We start from the raw sequence: 18084 nt of genomic DNA, 5'->3' as shown, positions 1-18084 counted from the left end.
TGAGGTGGGTGGATCACGAGGTCAGGAGATCGAGACCATCCTGGCTAACATGGTGAAACCCCGTCTCTACCAAAGACACAAAAAAAATCAGCCCAGCATGGTGGCGGGCGCCAGTAGTCCCAGCTACTCGGGAGGCTGAGGCAGAAGAATGGTGTGAACCTGGGAGGCAGAGCTTGCAGTGAGCTGAGTTCGCACCACTGCACTCCAGCCCGGGCGACAGAGCAAGACTACATCTCAAAAAACATATATATATAAATTTTTAAAAGTTCAAATTGTTGACTGGGTGCAGCAGCTCACACCTGTAATCCTAGCATTTTGGGAGGCCGAGGTGGGTGGATCACTAGAAGTCAGGAATTCGAGACCAGCCTGGCCAATATGGTGAAATCCCGTCTCTACTAAAAATACAAAAAAATTAGCCTGGCGTGGTGGCAGGTGCCTATAATCCCAGCTGCTCGGGAAGCTGAAGCAGGAGAATCACTTGTACCTGGGAGGTGGAGGTTGCAGCGAACCAAGGTCATGCCACTGCACTCCAGTCTGGGCAACAGGGCGAGACACCGTCTTAAAAAAAAAAAAAGGGGCCGGGTGCGGTGGCTCAAGCCTGTAATCCCAGCACTTTGGGAGGCCGAGACGGGCGGATCACGAGGTCAGGAGATCGAGACCATCCTGGCTAAAACGGTGAAACCCCGTCTCTGCTAAAAATACAAAAAAACTAGCCGGGCGAGGTGGTGGGCGCCTGTAGTCCCAGCTACTCGGGAAGCTGAGGCAGGAGAATGGGGTAAACCCGGGAGGCGGAGCTTGCAGTGAGCTGAGATCTGGCCACTGCACTCCAGTCCGGGCGACAGAGCGAGACTCCGCCTCAAAAAAAAAAAAAAAAAAAAGTATGGCCGGGCGCGGTGGCTCAAGCCTGTAATCCCAGCACTTTGGGAGGCCGAGACGGGCGGATCACGAGGTCAGGAGATCGAGACCATCCTGGCTAACACGGTGAAACTCTGTGTCTACTAAAAAATACAAAAAACTAGCTGGGCGAGGTGGTGGGCGCCTGTAGTCCCAGCTACACGGGAGGCTGAAGCAGGAGAATGGTGTTAACCTGGGAGGCGGAGCTTGCAGTGAGCTGAGATCCGGCCACTGCACTCCAGCCCGGGCGACAGAGCAAGACTCCGTCTCAAAAAAAAAAAAAAAAGTTCAATTTGCTAGTGAAGATTAAACAGTCATTTTTAGGTGGCTTTTCTTTAGGAGTTAAACCCATTGTTAAACACAGTATACAAGATGTTTTCACTGCCCTCAAATCTTTTTGTCAATGGGTCTGTTTGACTTCAAGAAGTAAGTCATGAAGTCAGCCTGGTGACATTTAATGCCTGCTATATAGACCACCAGGCCCTTCTCAACAAGTTTGAAATACACATCAAGTCATTTGCAATATGGTCTGGGAATGCCATCAGAATGAGGAAACACAGTATTACCAGTCAGGTTTCAAAAATTATCAAGAGTTCAATTTGGAGTCTCTGTTGTTTGCCTGACTATAAGCAATGAACCAACTAATATGTTAGGCTACTATATGATGAAACGGAGTACGGGGTGGGTATTGTGTTTTAGAATTTCAGTCCCAGGCAGGTCTTGCCTGTGAGCTAACACTTTCAGGGCCTGGGGCAAGAGTATGAATGAACACCCATATATCATGTCTACATATTTAGTTATAAATCACACTAACAAGCTATTAAGTATATTGTATGATCCTGTCTCGACAAATACGCCTTCTTCATAACCACCTGGAAGGCCTGGATCAAATTTGAAATTTTCACACTCCTTAGGAGTTCTATGCCAGAATAAGGCACATCGGGAAAGCTGGTCCCCATCCGTGCCCACTTCTCTTCCCATGCCTGGCTCTGTCCCACAATACTGGTGGGTCTGCACTTGAGTGTGGCTACCCAGCTCATCCTTTCTCACCAAACCCCCATGCCTCTGGCCTAAGCATTCAGACATTGTGACATGGCCTGCACTGCACAGGCAAAACAGGGAAGCAGCTCACAGAAAAAAGTCTTGAGAAGCTTGGGGTTGTCTGGGCAGGAGATTTCTGGGGTCCCAGGTATCCAGACTGTGCTCTACAACTGGGGGAGAAAGCCACAGGTGACAGCCAGAAGTGGGCACAGGGCCCCAACCAGGCCAATCAGATTTTCTCTCCTGGGAACTGAAAATGTGAAAGTTGGAATGCAGAGATGCAGATACACATAATGACAATGCTCTAAGGGGAAAGGCCACAAATTCCTAATGTCTCTGGGACTCCCCAGTGGCCGTGGTCTTTATTACTCCTCTCAGATAACAATATTCAGTGCTTCTTGCAGTCTACTTAACATTCCTTTTGGTTCAAACTAACTCATAATAATTAAAAACAAAACAAAACTTAACCAAGCTGCCTAACCTGTAGCAGCAGATGCAAAAGGTGGTACCTGCCTTACCCACTCCACTGGCATTAGGTTTATAAAGAAAAAATAAGGCCAGGCGCGGTGGCTCAAGCCTGTAATCCCAGCACTTTGGGAGGCCAAGACGGGCGGATCACGAGGTCAGGAGATCGAGACCATCCTGGCTAACACGGTGAAACCCCGTCTCTACCAAAAATACAAAAAACTAGCCGGGCGAGGTGGCGGGCGCCTGCAGTCCCTGCTACTCGGGAGGCTGAGGCAGGAGAATGGCCTAAACCCGGGAGGCGGAGCTTGCAGTGAGCTGAGATCCCGCCACTGCACTCCAGCCCGGGCGACAGAGCAAGACTCCGTCTCAAAAAAAAAAAAAAAAAAAAAAAAAAAATATACCCCATAATGCCTTCAGGGAATCAGGAGTCTTTCAGGTGAGGCGCCCACAGTGTCTGCTAGGTAGTGGCATCCACTATCCACTGGAATGAACACTCGAAAACAGGTAACTTACATGCCTCCTCTTCTCCATTTCCTCAGCTCAAGAATGCCTCTGCCTAGAATGCCTGAGCCACTCTCCACCATCCTTCACATACAATTCTGGGCTTAAGCATTTCAATCAACAATCCAGTTAAGACTAATAACAAGGTGGGGTGTGGTGGCTCACACCTATAATCCCAGCACTTTGGGAAGCCCAGGCACATTGGGAAAGCTGTGGATCGCCTGAGGTCAGAAGTTCGAGACCAGCCTGGCCAACATAGTGAAACCCCGTCTCCACTAAAAATATAAAAATTAGCCGGACATGGTGGCACATGCCTGTAGTCCCAGATGCTTGGGAGGCTGAGACAGGAGAATCGCTTGAATCCAGGAGGCAGAGGTTGCAGTGAGCCGAGATCATGATCATGCCACTGTACTCCAGCCTGGGCAACAGAGCAAGACTCCGTCTCATAAATAAATAAATAAATAAATAAATAAATAAATAAATAAATAAGACTAAGCTCATGCTTGTAATCCCAGCACTTTGGGAGGCCGAGGCGAGCGGATCACAAGGTCAGGAGTTCGAGACCAGCCTGGCCAATACGGTGAAACCCCTTCTCTACTAAAAATACAAAAAGTAGCTGGGCACAGTGGCTCACGCCTGTAATCCCAGCACTTTGGGAAGCCGAGGCGGGTGGATCACGAGGTCAGGAGATCAAGACCATCCTGGCTAACATGGTGAAACCCCATCTCTACCAAAAATATAAAAAATTAGCCAGGCGTGGTGGCGGGCACCTGTAATTCTAGCTACTTGGGAGGCTGAGGCAGGAGAATGGCGTGAACCTGGGAGGCAGGGCTTGCAGTGAGCCAAGATCACGCCACTGCACTCCAGCCTGGCTGACAGAGCGAGACTCCGTCTCAAAAAAACCCCACAAAAATTAGCCGGGTGTGGTGGCAGGTGCCCGTAGTACCAGCTACTCAGGTACTACAGATGCAAGAGAATCACTCAAACCCGGGAGGTGGAGGTTGCAGTGAGCCTAGATTGCACCACTGCACTCCAGTCAGGGCAAGAGATCAAGAATCCATTTCAAAAAAAAAAAAAAAAATACTAATAACAAGCCCTCTTACAGCGTTAACTCACCTCCTCTCTTCAAATGGGGATCAGTTTCCTGAGGCAGGAAAAGGCACAGCACTGAACAGACTAGACTTTCAATAAATACGCATGAGTGGACAGAATCCGACCTGCTTTTCATTTGCTAAAAACCTATGAGTAAATATAAAAGATGAATTCTCGCCTGACGCGGTGGCTCAAGCCTATAATCCCAGCAGTTTGGGAGGCTGAAGCGGGAGGATCACAAGGTCAGGAGATCGAGACCATCCTGGCTAACAAGGTGAAACCCCGCCCCTACTAAAAATACAAAAAATTAGCCAGGCGTGGTGGCGGGCACCTGTAGTCCCAGCTACTTGGGAGGCTGAAGCAGGAGAATCGCTTGAAGCTGGGAGGCAGAGGTTGCAGTGCACTGCACTCCAGCCTGGGCGAAAGAGAAAGACTCTGTCTCGAAAAAAAAAAAAGTTGAGTTCTCCACATAGCCCATCAACCATCAAATTGTTCTTGTTAGGAGCCATTTAGAATAGTAGAAAACGGCAATAACCTCAATAACCTCAATACAATAGGAGACTGGTAAAATAGATTACGGCTAGGCAAGAAGAGGAAAAATGACATAGACATTTAAAATCACACGCTCCAAAGCAGATTTGGGGAGTGCTTACTGAGTGAAAAAAGCAAAAGACAAAATCATATACATATATATATACACATATACAAGCCAGGCGCAATGGCTCACACCTGTAATCCCAAAACTTTGGCAGGTCGATGTGGGTGGATCATCTGAGGTCAGGAGTTCGAGACCAGCCTGGTGAGCAAGGTGGAACGCCCTCTATTAAAAACACAAAATTTAGCCGGGTGTGGTAGCACAAGCCTGTAATCCCAGCTACTCAGGAGGCTGAGGCCAGAGGATCACTTGAACCTGGGAGGCGGAGGAAATCGTGCCACTGCGCTCTAGCCTGGGCAATAAAGCAAGACTCTGTAAATAAATAAATAAATGGTGTAGTACTTGCATATACTTTATGCACATCCTCCCATATACTTTATTTGCTTATTTATTTATTTTTGAGGCAGAGTCTTGCTCTGTTACCCAGGCTGGAGAGCAATGGGGCGATCTTGGCTCACTGCAACCTCTGCCTCCCAAGTTCAAGTGATTCTCTTGCCTCAGCCTCCTGAGTAGCTGGGTTTACAGGTGTGCCCCACCATGCCCGGCTAATTTTGTATTTCTATTAGAGATGCGGTTTCACCATGTTGGCCAGGCTGGTCTCCAACTCCTGACCTCAAGTGATCCACCCACCTCGGCCTCCCAAAGTGCTGGGATTTCAGGAGTGAGGCACTGCGTCCAGCCTCCCATATACTTTAAATCATCTCTAGATTACTTATAATACCTAATGTAATTGCTACATAAACAGTTGTTATATTGTATTGCTTGGAGAATGACAAAAAAATAAAGTCTGTACATGTTTGGAACAGATAGATGCAATGTTTTTTCCCAAATATTTTATTATTAATATGATTTTAATATTTTTGGATGTACTCCAAGCACACCAAATATTTTTGATCCACAGCTGGTTGAATCCATGAATGCAAAACCCATTAATAAGGAGAGCTAACCTTATATATTATATGTATTAAATAGTGCCCCAATGTTGTTGTATATACATAGAAAAATACTGAAAGGAAGGTTAGTTATTTGGTAATAGGATTAACATTTCGTTAACTTGTTCTGTATTTCCCACATTTGGAATTATGAACTTATTTTACTTAAAAAAAAATTTTTTTTTTGAGGCACTGTGTTGCTCTGTCACCCAGGATGTAGTGCAGTGGCACAATCTCAGCTCACTGCTGCCTCCACTTCCCAGGCTCAAGCAATCCTCCTGCTTCAGCTTCTCCAGTAGCTGAGACCACTGGCACGTGCTACCACGCCCAGCTAATTTTTGTATTTTTGGTAGAGACGGGGGTTTCACCATGTTGCCCAGGCTGGTCCGGGAACTCCTGGGCTCAAGTGATCTGCCCACCTTGACCTTTCAAAGTGCTGGGATTACAGGCATGAGCCACTGCACCCAGCCTTATTTTACTTCTTAAATTAGGCTGAACATTAGTAACAGGTAATATAATTCTGCATATAAAGATGAATATAATCCCCAGGTCCTACCCAATCAAAATTCCTGGGGTGGGGGGGTGGGGGATTAGAGGGGCCAAGAATCTTTAAAAAGCTTTAAAAAAGTATTCTAACAAATGACAACCACAATCAAAACACATTTTTCACACTCAGCAGAATGGAAAAAAAACGCCTGAAGTTACCAAATGTTACTGATACATACTCTTGGTTCTAGAATATAAATTGATAAAACCACTTGAGAGTAACTTAACAGGGTCTGGTAAAGCTGAAAATGCCCTTATGTTAATTTCACTCCCAGGTATATACCCAAGAGAAATTAACACAATAGACCAAGGAGATCATCTATACACACACAAACAAAATGCTTATGCAGCACAATTTGTTTCTTTTTTTTTTTTTTTTTGAGACGGAGTCTCGCTCTGTCACCCAGGCTGGAGTGCTGTGGCCGGATCTCAGCTCACTGCAAGCTTCGCCTCCCGGGTTCACGCCATTCCCTGTCTCAGCCTCCCGGGTAGCTGGGACTACAGGCGCCGCCACCTCGCCCGGCTAGTTTTTTGTATTTTTTAGTAGAGACGGGGTTTCACCGTGTTAGCCAGGATGGTCTCGATCTCCTGACCTCGTGATCCGCCCGTCTCGGCCTCCCAAAGTGCTGGGATTACAGGCTTGAGCCACCGCGCCCGGCAGCACAATTTGTAACAGCAAAAACTTGCACACTCAAATGCTCATAAATAGAAAAATAGATATATAAATAGTAATGTATTCATGCAACAAAGACTAGCAAAAAACAAAAATAAAAACAAAACAAAAAACAAAAAGAAATGCCCTGCAGGGCTATCCAAGAGAACTAGCTGTGATGATGGAACAGAATGTAATCTGTGCTATGCAATACAGATGCCAATGGCCACATATACTTACTGGCCACTTGAAACGTGACCAGTGAGACTGAGGAACTAAATCTTTTATTTGATTTTAATTAATTTAAATAGCCACCTGTGGCTAGTGGCTACCAAAATGGACAGCAAAGCCCTAGAACAACATATAAACAGATGGCCTCATAAACGTGTTGCTGCTCCTTAAAAGCAGGTGGCAGCATGCATACAACATAAAACCAGTTTTTAAGAAGCTAAAAAGCATCCAAAGCAATTCTATGTATTGCTTGGAAATACATACATAAGTAGTAAGAAGAAATGCATGGGAATGAGAAACCCAACTGAGGAGGGTGGTAACTTCTGTTGGAGGGAGGAGCCAGAGGGCCTCACCGTACCAGTAATGTTTGGTGCTTCAAATTGAGTGGCAGGTCTATGATGGTAAGCTAAATCATTCTTAATTTATGCCTAAAATATTGTATAATAAGTTCCATGTCATTGCTTAGATTTATAAACGTGATAAAACCGGAAGTCAAGCAGGGCTGTATCTGCCCCTTCCAGGTGTCTTTTTTAATTCACACAAATGTACCAGTAGCTCCGGGGTTACTTACCTGGTGAGGGCACAGGGAGAAGAAATAGAAGATAGAGAAGCAGCAGACAGATTGGTACAAAAGTACTAAAAATGTTTGTGTTTTTAAAGTGGATAGTGTTTATTTTGTTCTGTTATCTGCATGGATGTTGCGTATCTTCTTTTGTGCATGAAATGTCACAATAAAAAAATATATAGGCCGGGTACAGTAACTCATGCCTATAATCTCAGCACTTTGGGAGGTCAAGGCAAAAGGATCGCTTGAGGCCAGGAGCTTGAGATCAGCCTGGGCAACACAGGAAGATAATTCATTAAAAAAAAAAAAAAAAAAAAAACCCGAAAAACTTAGCAGGGCATGGTGGCACACGCCTGCAGTTCCAGCTACCTTGAGGTGAGTGGGAGGATCCTTTAGCCCAGGATTTCAAGGCTGCAGTGAGCTGCGTTCGTGCCACCACACTCCAGCCTGGGCTACAGAGTTACATCCTATCTCAAAAATAAATAATATATAAGATTAAATATAGATAGATAAGCTAACATTAGTATCCCCCACCCCAACTAACTCTCCGACCTGGAAAATTTGCTATCAGCATTCCACCTAACTCTGCAAATTTACACCCCTCGTTGCCCTATCTCCACTCCTTTGAACCAAGTAGTTCTGATTAATAATTAGCAGGATTGGCCAGGAGTGGTGGCTCACTCTTGTAATCCCAGCACTTTGGGAGGCCGAGGCGGGCAGATCACGAGGTCAGGAGATCGAGACCATCCTGGCTAACACGGTGAAACCCCGTCTCTACTAAAAAATACAAAAAACTAGCCGGGCGAGGTGGCGGGTGCCTGTAGTCCCAGCTACTCGGAGGCTGAGGCAGGAGAATGGCGTAAACCTGGGAGGCGGAGCTTGCAGTGAGCTGAGATCCGGCCACTGCACTCCAGCCTGGGCGACAGAGCGAGACTCCGTCTCAAAAAAAAAAAATAAATAAATTAGCCAGGCATGGTGGCGGGCGCCTGTAGACCCAGCTACTCAGGAGGCTGAGGCAGGAGAACGGCATGAACCCAGGAGGTGGAGCTTGCAGTGAGCTGAGATTGTGTCACTACACTCCAGCCTGGGCAACAGAGTGAGACTCCACTTCAAAAAACAAAAACAAAAATACAAAAATTAGCTGGGCATGGTGGCACACACCTGTAGTCCCAATTACTCAGAAGGCTGAGGCAGGAGAATCGCTTAAACCCGGGAGGCGGAAGTTGCAGTGAGCTGAGATCATGCCACTACACTCCATCCTGATGACAGAGCGAGACTCCATCTCAAAAAGAAAAAAACAAACAAAGAAACAAACAAAAAACAAAAGGCCAGGATTTTGGACCTCTCTGGTCTGAGGGTTCCACTGGATGACTTACTTCTAAATATTTCTGGGCAAGTCTATTGTCTTCTTTGGTATTCTGTTCTCTCAGCTTAGCTCAAATAACCTAAACCATGAGAATTAATATACTAGAAGGTTAATTCATTTCATAGGTAACAAAGAAGGTCACTTCAATTATTCTTTTTTAAAATGGAAATAATCAGGCTGGTAGTTGTGGCTCATGCCTATAACCCCAGTACTTTGGGAGGCCGAGGTGGGCGAATCACTTGAGGTCAGGAGTTTGAGACCAGCCTGGCCAATATGGAGAAATACCGTCTCTACTAAAAACACAAAAATTAGCCAAGTGTGGTGGCGCACACCTGCAGTCTCAGCTACTCCGGAGGCTGAGACAGGAGAATTGCTTGATCCCAGGAGGCACAGGCTGCAGTGAGCCGAGATTGTGTCAGTGCACTCTAGCGTGGGTGACAGAGCAAGACTCCATCTCAGAAATAGTAACAATTTTTAAAAATTAAAAATTAGCCAGGTGTAGTGGATGTCTGTAATTCCAGCTACTTGGGAGGTTGCAGTGAGCAGTGTTTGAACCACTGCACTTCAGCCTGGGTGACAGAGTAGTGAGACCTTGCTTCAAAGAAAAAAAAAAGGTAGAAAATAATTTCCTCCAGGGTTGTTGGATTATGCTGCAGTTAACAGCCACCAGTACACTGAACAAATATTCCCTGGATATGACTGTGCTAGACACTGGACTAGGAGTCTAGCAGTGAACAAGACTGCCTTTCTCCTATGGAGCTTAAAATGGAAGGGGGGAGACAGACACAATCAATCTCAAGGGCCATCAGCAGTGGAAACCAAGGTACCACATGAAAAATAAAGAACTCGACTGTTTCTTTAATGACGGGTGTGGGAGAAGATAAGGTTGTCAACAAATTGCTCAGAAAGAGGGAGTCAAAAGAATGAATTACTCCTCAACTGTGTAATTTCTCAACTAATTCACGAAAAGAGTATTAATAGTACTCCAAATTAGTCACCTATTTCAGGAGCAGAAATAAAATTAAATCTGTATTTCTGGTGCAGTCAGGAACAAATCCTACTTTGTCTTTAATTTTTAAAGAGCTATTAGAGAGGCCGGGTGCGGTGGCTCAAGCCTGTAATCCCAGCACTTTGGGAGGCCGAGACGGGCGGATCACGAGGTCAGGAGATCGAGACCATCCTGGCTAACACTGTGAAACCCCGTCTCTACTAAAAATACAAAAACTAGCTGGGCGAGGTGGCAGGCGCCTGTAGTCCCAGCTACTCGGGAGGCTGAGGCAGCAGAATGGCATAAACCCGGGAGGCGGAGCTTGCAGTGAGCTGAGATCTGGCCACTGCACTCCAGACCGGGTGACAGAGCGAGACTCCACCTCAAAAAAAAAAAAAAAGAGCTATTAGAGAGTAACCACTGTCAGGCATCTCATCATCTCTGGCAGCACCTAACACAAATAACTCACAATAAAGAAACGTAAACATGGGAGCATGACAGTGGCCTTTTACCCTAAAGGTTTTCCAGAATGATCCCGATGTTCATACATTTTATCCTACAATCCTCCTAATATGTCACGTTACCCTAGAAACTTCAGGGGGATCCTTCTTTGTAAATCATAGGGTGAGCCTATGCCCGTACCCACTGTCTATGCTCTCGCCTTCTTCCACAGCTGTGTGACTTTGGTCAGGTCACTTAATTTCTGTAGCTTCTTTATCAGCTGTAGGTGTGGACAAGACTGGATGTGATTCCCTGCGCTCAACACTGTGCCTTGCACACAGTAGGCATTCTGCAACTTACAGAAAGAGCTGGCTGTGGCAGTCAGGGCAGCCAGAGCAACTCTGCCCCTACATCAGTCTTTCAGTTTATCCTACTTCCTCAGACGGAGCACTGCTCCGGGCTCTGGTGCCTGGAAAGTTTGTCCCTCACGTGCCAACACAAACAACTCTTTCTCTGGGAAACCTTTGTGGCCACTTCCTCACCACCACCTCATTGCTCTCTCCTCTGTCTTCTTCTTTTTTTTTTTGAGACGGAGTCTCACTCTGTCCACCAGGCTGGAGTGCAGTGGCGCGATCTTGGCTCACTGCAAGCTCCGCCTCCTGGGTTCACGCCATTCTCCTGCCTCAGCCTCCCTAGTAGCTGGGACTACAGGCGCCCGCCACCGTGTCCAGCTAATTTTTTGTATTTTTTTAGTAGAGATGGGGTTTCACCGTGGTCTCGATCTCCTGACCTTGTGATCCGCCTGCCTCGGCCTCCCAAAGTGCTGGGATTACAGGCGTGAGCCACCGCGCCCGGCCTCCTCTGTCTTCTGAACGTCAGTGTCCACGTGAGGCTTGTGCCCGAGACCTAATTGTGACGAAATCCGTATCAAATATTCTCCTGGGCACCAAAGAAAGCAAACAAACTACTGAGCACCTATTTCTGGAAAAGGCATTTTCTTAAGGCCTTATTTATCAGAATGGCACAGGTGCTAGAAAGGCCCACCAGCTTCCTAGAGGGTGTGAAAACCACAGGCTGTTTTTCCTTTTTGTTTTTTAACGTTACTAATTTAGGAGCACAAAGTGTACCTTGAAGCAAAAGTGGCTTTACAACCTTTGATTAAACCTAGGGAAAGGGGGAGGGGAAGGGAACCCTAACCAGAAAACCTTTCACAGGAAACAGGAAGTGGCTGCTTCCCCACCCCTACCCTGCACTCTCTGAGCACAACCCAACTAGTTATTCTGTACAATTAGGCAAAACGGCAGCATCAGAATCAAGTAATCTTTGGCGTTGGAAGAGAACCTTGAAATCACAGGGCCATCTGTACCAAAACGGAAGGAGGCATGTTATTGCAAAGTGACAAAGCCATGGCCAAAACCCAGTCCAGCCCAGTCCGTCCGCAGGGCCCTTGGTGAAGCCACACAAAGGCAAGGTTTGGAATCCCGGGGATTATCAACAGGAATGCACTGAATGCCTCGTAACCTTAAGGGCTTGGGGTTGGAATCCGAGCCTGAATTGTTCAAGTGTAACAGCTGACTAACAATGTCAGCTGGGGAATATTTTGATACCTTCCAGCTCAGCTCCACGAAGGAAGAGGCTGCACAAAAACCTCTGTGCCTGTAGGGCCCTCCGTAATGGTAGGCAAAGGCCTGGGCTGCCTACATTCTCCTCATAGCAACATAAAGTGGTTCCCAAAAGGTTTCCAGACCCACCCCAGTGGGCACCATCAGAACTGACTCCAGGGAAACTTCCAGCTGTGAATGGCTAACAAAGCTAGGCACTCTCTCCATTTGAATGTGAAAGACCCGCCTCAATCAGAGAAGGCCCTTAAGCCATAAAACCCTTCACACCAAGGCCAAGTGTCACACTTATAAGAGGGTGTGATTTATAAACTGACAGCACCCACAAAGCAGCTTTTGTACTCCTCCGTTTGTTAACAATTTATCTCCCCCCCACCAAATTCACGGAGCTATTCAGATAAATCTTGACGGGGCCTCAAAAAGAAAGAAAGGCAGAAAGAAAGGGACCCAAGTTTTGGCCAAAACACCAAGGTTCACTCTGGATAATTACGGTTCTGTGAATAGACACTAAAATTAGGGCTTAATTCCTCTGTATCACACTTACAGCACCAAACTACTCCAACACAAACACAAAAAAGAAAGAAAATCTCCAATGCCGCCTTGCTGGAGAGTCTGAGAGTTCCACTTTTGTGGTTTTCTGCAGTCTCTTTTGTGGTTTCTGAACTCTTTAGAATCCCCTCGTTAGTGTAATTTAACTCAACGTTCTGACCAACTGTTTTTCTTTCTCAACATTTAAATCTACAAAGCAAAGGGTAAATATGGGCTTGGTCATGTCTTTCCTCTCAGTTCAATGAAACCAATTCTGGCCCCTTCATCTTGCTTTCCCCATCGCATGGTTCCCATCTCAGATTCCAGCACTAGCTACAGAAACCATCATCTTCTGACCCCTTCTTCACTCCTTTCTATAAATGTAATTATTGCACCTGATCCAAATAGAGGCTGAGCACCCTAATATAAACTACATTAACAACTATGAATCTGATAACACCTGTCAACATTGAAAGACTTTTCTTACTAAAGGTTGTTTGGTAAAAGGAAAAAACAGGCAAAGAAAACTTTTTTTTTTTGAGACAGTCTCGCTCTGTCGCCAGACTGCAGTTCAGTGCTGCTGTCTCGGCTCACTGCAACCTCTGCCTCCCGGGTTCAGGCTATTCTCCTGCCTCAGCCTCCTGAGTAGCTGGGACTACAGGCACGCACCACCTTGCCCGGCTAATTTTTGTATTTTTAGCAGAGAAAATACAAAAAACTTTTTGTTTTGCCTTTTTTTTGTTGTTTTAGACAGGATCTTGCTCTGTTGCCCAGGCTGGGCTGCAGTGGTGTGACCATGGCTCACTGCAGCCTCCACCTCCCAGGCTCAAGCAATCCTCCACGCTCAGCCTCTGAGTAGCTGGGCCTACAGGTGCTCACCACACCAGACACATTTTTACATTTTTTTTTTTGTAGACACGGGGTCTTGCTATTGTAACCGGGGCTGGTGTTTTGCCACTTAAAAAAAAAAAAAAACACTTCTGGTCGGGCATGGTGGCTCATGCCTGTAATCCCAGCACTTTGATGGGGGCTGAGGCAGGTGGATCACGAGGTCAAGAGATAAAGACCATCCTGGCCAACATGGTGGAATCCCGTCTCTACTGAAAATACAAAAATTAGCTGGGTGTGGTGGCACACGCCTCTAGTCCCAGATACTCGGGAGGCCGAGGCAAGAAAAACTCCTGAACCTGGGAGGCGGAGGTTGCAGTGAGCTGAGATTGCACCACTCCAGCCTGGACACGGCGAGACTTCATCTCAAAAAAAAAAAAAAGAAAAGAAAAGAAAAGAAAAAAATTTGGAGCCAGGCACAGTGGCTCACGCCTGCAATCCCAGCACTTTGGGAGGCCAAGGCGTGTGGATCACCTGAGGTCAGGAGTTCAAGACCAGCCTGGCCAACATGGCGAAACCCTGTCTCTACTAAAAAATACAAAAAAAATTAGCCGGGGGTGCTACTTGGGAGGATGAGGCAGGAGAATTGCTTGAACCCAGGAGGTTGAGGCTGTAGTGAGCCGAGATCATGCCACTGCACTCCAGCCTGAGCGACAAGAAAAAAATTCTCTCACGCACTCACACACACACACACAAAGTTTGGGACAGAGCCTACAAAAGTTTGCATTTCTCATTGTCTTGAAAAATCCCATCTGGAATCACTGGGCCCACATTCCCTCACAGCAACAGCTGGCTGACACTAAGCTGTGGCAGTCTCCCTTTAGCTGGGACAAGCACTCGCCCCACCCCTTCCAGAAGTGCTTTCTCGTCTCCTTTTCAATCATAATTGCCCGTCCCCTCCAAGGCCCTAGGGTTTCTGACCTCTGCCCCCACATTACACATACCTTTTTGACCATCGTTGTCTCAGAAGAATCAAGTTTTGCTCTCTTGGTATCAGGCCCATCTTCTACTCCTTGGCTAACTTTGGCAACTTTAGTTTTCTCCCTAGAGGGTGACAAGGGGAGGGAATGTAATTTTTACCCTAGGAATCATGCTACTGGAATCAAAAAAAGCCTCTCCAGGTCACAGATTGGGATGGTGGTTAGGGGCAAAAGCTTTGGAGTCAGATCTCGGTTCAAATCCCAGCTCTGCCATTGATAACGTGATGAGTCTGGTACTCACACTGTTGGGCACTCAGGAAATTACCGTGGGAAAAACACAGCAGCATACATTGCTTAGCACACTGCCAGGCACACAGCTGCTCTCAATAAATCAAAGTGATTACTTTGTAAAGACTCTACTTGAATCATGAAATAAATAGCCAAACTTGGCCGGGTGCAGTGGCTCACGCTTGTAATCCCAGCACTTTGGGAGGCCAAGGCAGGCAGATCACTTGAGTTCAAGGGCTTGAGACTGGCCTGGCTAACATGGCGAAACCCCATCTCTACGAACAGTACAAAAAATTAGTCGGGCATGGTGGCGTGCACCTGTAATCCCAGCTACTCGCAAGGCTGAGGCAGAAGAATTGCCTGAACCCAGGAGGCGGAGGTTGCAATGAGCTGAGATCACGCCACTATACTCCAGCCTGGGCAACTGAGTGAAACTCCGTCTCAGAAAAAAAAAAAAAAATGCCAAACTTAATTTTGCCCCTCTGCTGTGGGCAGCTTATGTTAAAATAATCTGGACTGCTTTCCACTACTATGACTTCTTTATAATATGCCCAAATAAGCCAGGCACAGTGGCTCACGTTTGTAATCCCAGCACTTTGGGAGGCTGAGGTGGGTGGACCACCTGAGGTCAGGAGTTCGAGACCAGCCTGGCCAACACAGTGAAATCCCGTCTCTACCAGAAATACAAAAATTAGCTGGGCATGGTGGTGGGCGCCTGCAGTCCCAGCTGCTCCGGAGGCTGAAGCAGGATAATAACTTGAATCCGGGAGGTGGAGGTTGCAGTGAGTCAAGATTGTGCCATTGTACTCTAGCCTGGGTGATAAGAGCAAAACTCCATCTCAAAAATAATAGCCGGGTGCGGTGGCTCATGCCTGTAATCCCAGCGCTTAGGGAGGCCGAGGTGGGTGGATCACCTGAGGTCCGGAGTTCGAGACCAGCCTGACCAACATGGAGAAACCCTGTCACTACTAAAAATACAAAATTAGCCGGGCGTGGTGGCGCATGCCTGTAATCCCAGCTACTCCAGAGGCTGAGGCAGGAGAATAGCTTGAACCCAGGAGGCAGAGGTGGTTGTGAGCCAAGATCGCGCCACTGCACTCCAGCCTGGGCAACAAAAGCAAAACTCCGTCTCTAAAAAATAAATAATAATAATATGCCCAAAGAACTAGATTATCCTAAAGCCATAAAACAGTAGAGTTAGGAGATGTCTGGAACATGACTGTCCTTCCCCCGTCTTGACTTTACAGGCAAGAAACTTGGAGACCAGAGAAATTTCAGTGATTTGCCTGAGAGGCTGAACAAGAGAACAGTTCTCAGTCTCCTGGTAGGAAGCTCCTACCTCACAGAGCCTGTCTTTCTTTTTGGAGGGGGTGGTCAGAAACTGCAGCCAAAATACCTAACTCATATAGTTTTACAATAACAGATCACCTGCCATCTTTCACCCAGAGACTAAAAAGTCAAAACACTGCAAGTCCTGTCATGTGAGAATTACCAAGTTCTGCAGCCTCAATGTTCAACATGAGAGGATGAGGTCTGTTTGTTCTACCAGAGGAGTCTCTCTGGATACTGGATACCTTTTCCAAGGTAGACTTTGGCTGAATGTTCCTCCAGAGTCACTCAACTAACTATTTTGTACTTATTTTACTATCTCTCAACTTGAAAACATGTAAGCAGGCCGGGCGCGGTGGCTCATGCCTGTAATCCCAGCACTTTGGGAGGCCGAGGTGGGCGGATCACCTGAGGTCGGGAGTTCGAGACCAGCCTGACCCACATGGAAATACCCCATCTCTACTAAAAATACAAAATTAGCCGGGCTTGGTGGTGCATGCCTATAATTCCAGCTACTTGGGAAGGCTAAGGCAGGAGAATCGCTTGAACCTGGGAGGTGGAGGTTGAGGTGAGCTGAGAGTGTGCCACTGCACTCCAGCCTGGACAACAAGAGCAAAACTCTGTCTCAAAAAAAAAAAAAAGGAAAACATGTAAGCCCAAGTTGGGGAACAAATGTTTACAATCAGAGCAAGCCTTCCCTATGCAGAAAATGTGACTTTACCACATGAAGCCCAGACTGATCAAACAAATACCCATGTGGTGTACTTTTATTGCCGTAAAACTCTGCTTGCTTTAGGCTTTAGATTTAGTCTATCATTTTGGAGAGCAGGGGCATACCTCCTAAAATTCTGAACCTACAATCTATTGTATGTGGCAAGTTGTTAATGACTTGGTTTCAGAATGTTCTAAGTATTATAATCAAATTATTTCCTTAGATGGTTGTTTTCTACCAGTAAATAAGACTAAATTTTGAAAAGTGTTATGTTGTCATCTAGGCGCAATGGCTCATGCCTGTAATCCCAGAACTTTGGGAAGCCAAGGTGGGAGGCTCACTTGAGCCCAGGAGTTCAAGACCAGCTTGAACAACATAGCTTAGATCCTGTCTCTACACATAAATAAATAAATACATAATTTTTTAAAAAAAAGTATAAAAAGGAGAAAATGTTACATTCTCCCCGCCTCTCCCAACACTTACTCTACAAACTCATGCTCTCCTAGATTGGCAAATGTGTATCCATGGTAGCCAAAAACATCTCCTGTAAAGAACTTGATGCTATTTTTGTGACAGATCTGGTCAACTTTAACTATGACATCCCTGGAGCAGCAAGTCAGACACACCTGCAGAAAGAAAGAAATTGGCTGGGTGTGAGTTTTGCATACCGTGAATCACTGCCCTGATGTCTAAATAAATCTTAATGAACAGTCTCTCTGGGCATGTTTAAAACACGTTTCAAACTGGTACAACAGGTTCTTTGGGTCCTATGGCTAGAAGACAAAAGAAAAGTTGTAGGTTTCAATGTGTAGAAAATATAAGTTATGAGACTGTCACGTTCTGCAGCCAAAATAAAATGTGTTTAGCTAAAAAGTAAAAGCTATTCAACAAATGTTTTCTGTAATCCATGAACATATACACATCTCATAGTTTTCATGAAAAAAATAACTTAGCAAGTTGTTTCTAAACCGTTAAATCTATTAAAATCCAAATAAGCTACAGTGAGAAGTAAAACCAGTTTTTTAAACTGACCCAAAGGTCATGTTTAAATACAAGCACTTTTCTTCCCCCTCCTTTTGATTGATATGTTAAGATAAAGAAGATAAACAAGTCCTGTTGAGATCATTTTTCCACAGATTGCGGTGTGAAACTTTATCTGAATTTAAGGACAAAAGAAAAGGTTATAGACCAAGTGACCTTCCATTCAGGCTTAGACAATGAACTGGTGATTCACTCAGTGGAATTATCAGTGTTGCTCTGGGGCCTCCAGGTTGTATTCCAGTAAGCTGAGGTATTGGAAATGGCTAAGTTCTACTGCACAAAATACTGTCTTTCTGGGAGAAGCTTTGTGATCATGGTCAAAAGACAACTTCCAAATTGCACATGCTTTCTCCTGAACAAAAGGACATTTTCACTTGATAGACCCTC

The 18084-nt window shown here is 45.9% G+C and overlaps 1 protein-coding gene across 2 annotated transcripts in view; it reads right to left on the bottom strand.

Annotated features, from left to right (window-relative positions):
• The window catches only part of SAE1 (SUMO1 activating enzyme subunit 1), a 90539-nt gene that overhangs the window by 48902 nt on the left and 23553 nt on the right, over nt 1-18084 (bottom strand). For both annotated transcript variants that reach the window (XM_010377411.1, XM_010377412.1), the window contains exons 4-5: nt 17140-17282; nt 14352-14451 (exon numbers count right to left, since the gene is read on the bottom strand). In XM_010377411.1, coding sequence (XP_010375713.1) covers nt 14352-14451; nt 17140-17282 — 243 coding nt within the window. The remainder of the gene's footprint in view (nt 1-14351; nt 14452-17139; nt 17283-18084) is intronic.

The sequence above is a fragment of the Rhinopithecus roxellana genome, chromosome 12, assembly GCF_007565055.1.
Source record: "Rhinopithecus roxellana isolate Shanxi Qingling chromosome 12, ASM756505v1, whole genome shotgun sequence".
Classification (NCBI taxonomy): domain Eukaryota; kingdom Metazoa; phylum Chordata; class Mammalia; order Primates; family Cercopithecidae; genus Rhinopithecus; species Rhinopithecus roxellana.
Note: the sequence above shows the minus strand (reverse complement) of the source record. Positions and strands in the feature narration are given on the sequence as shown.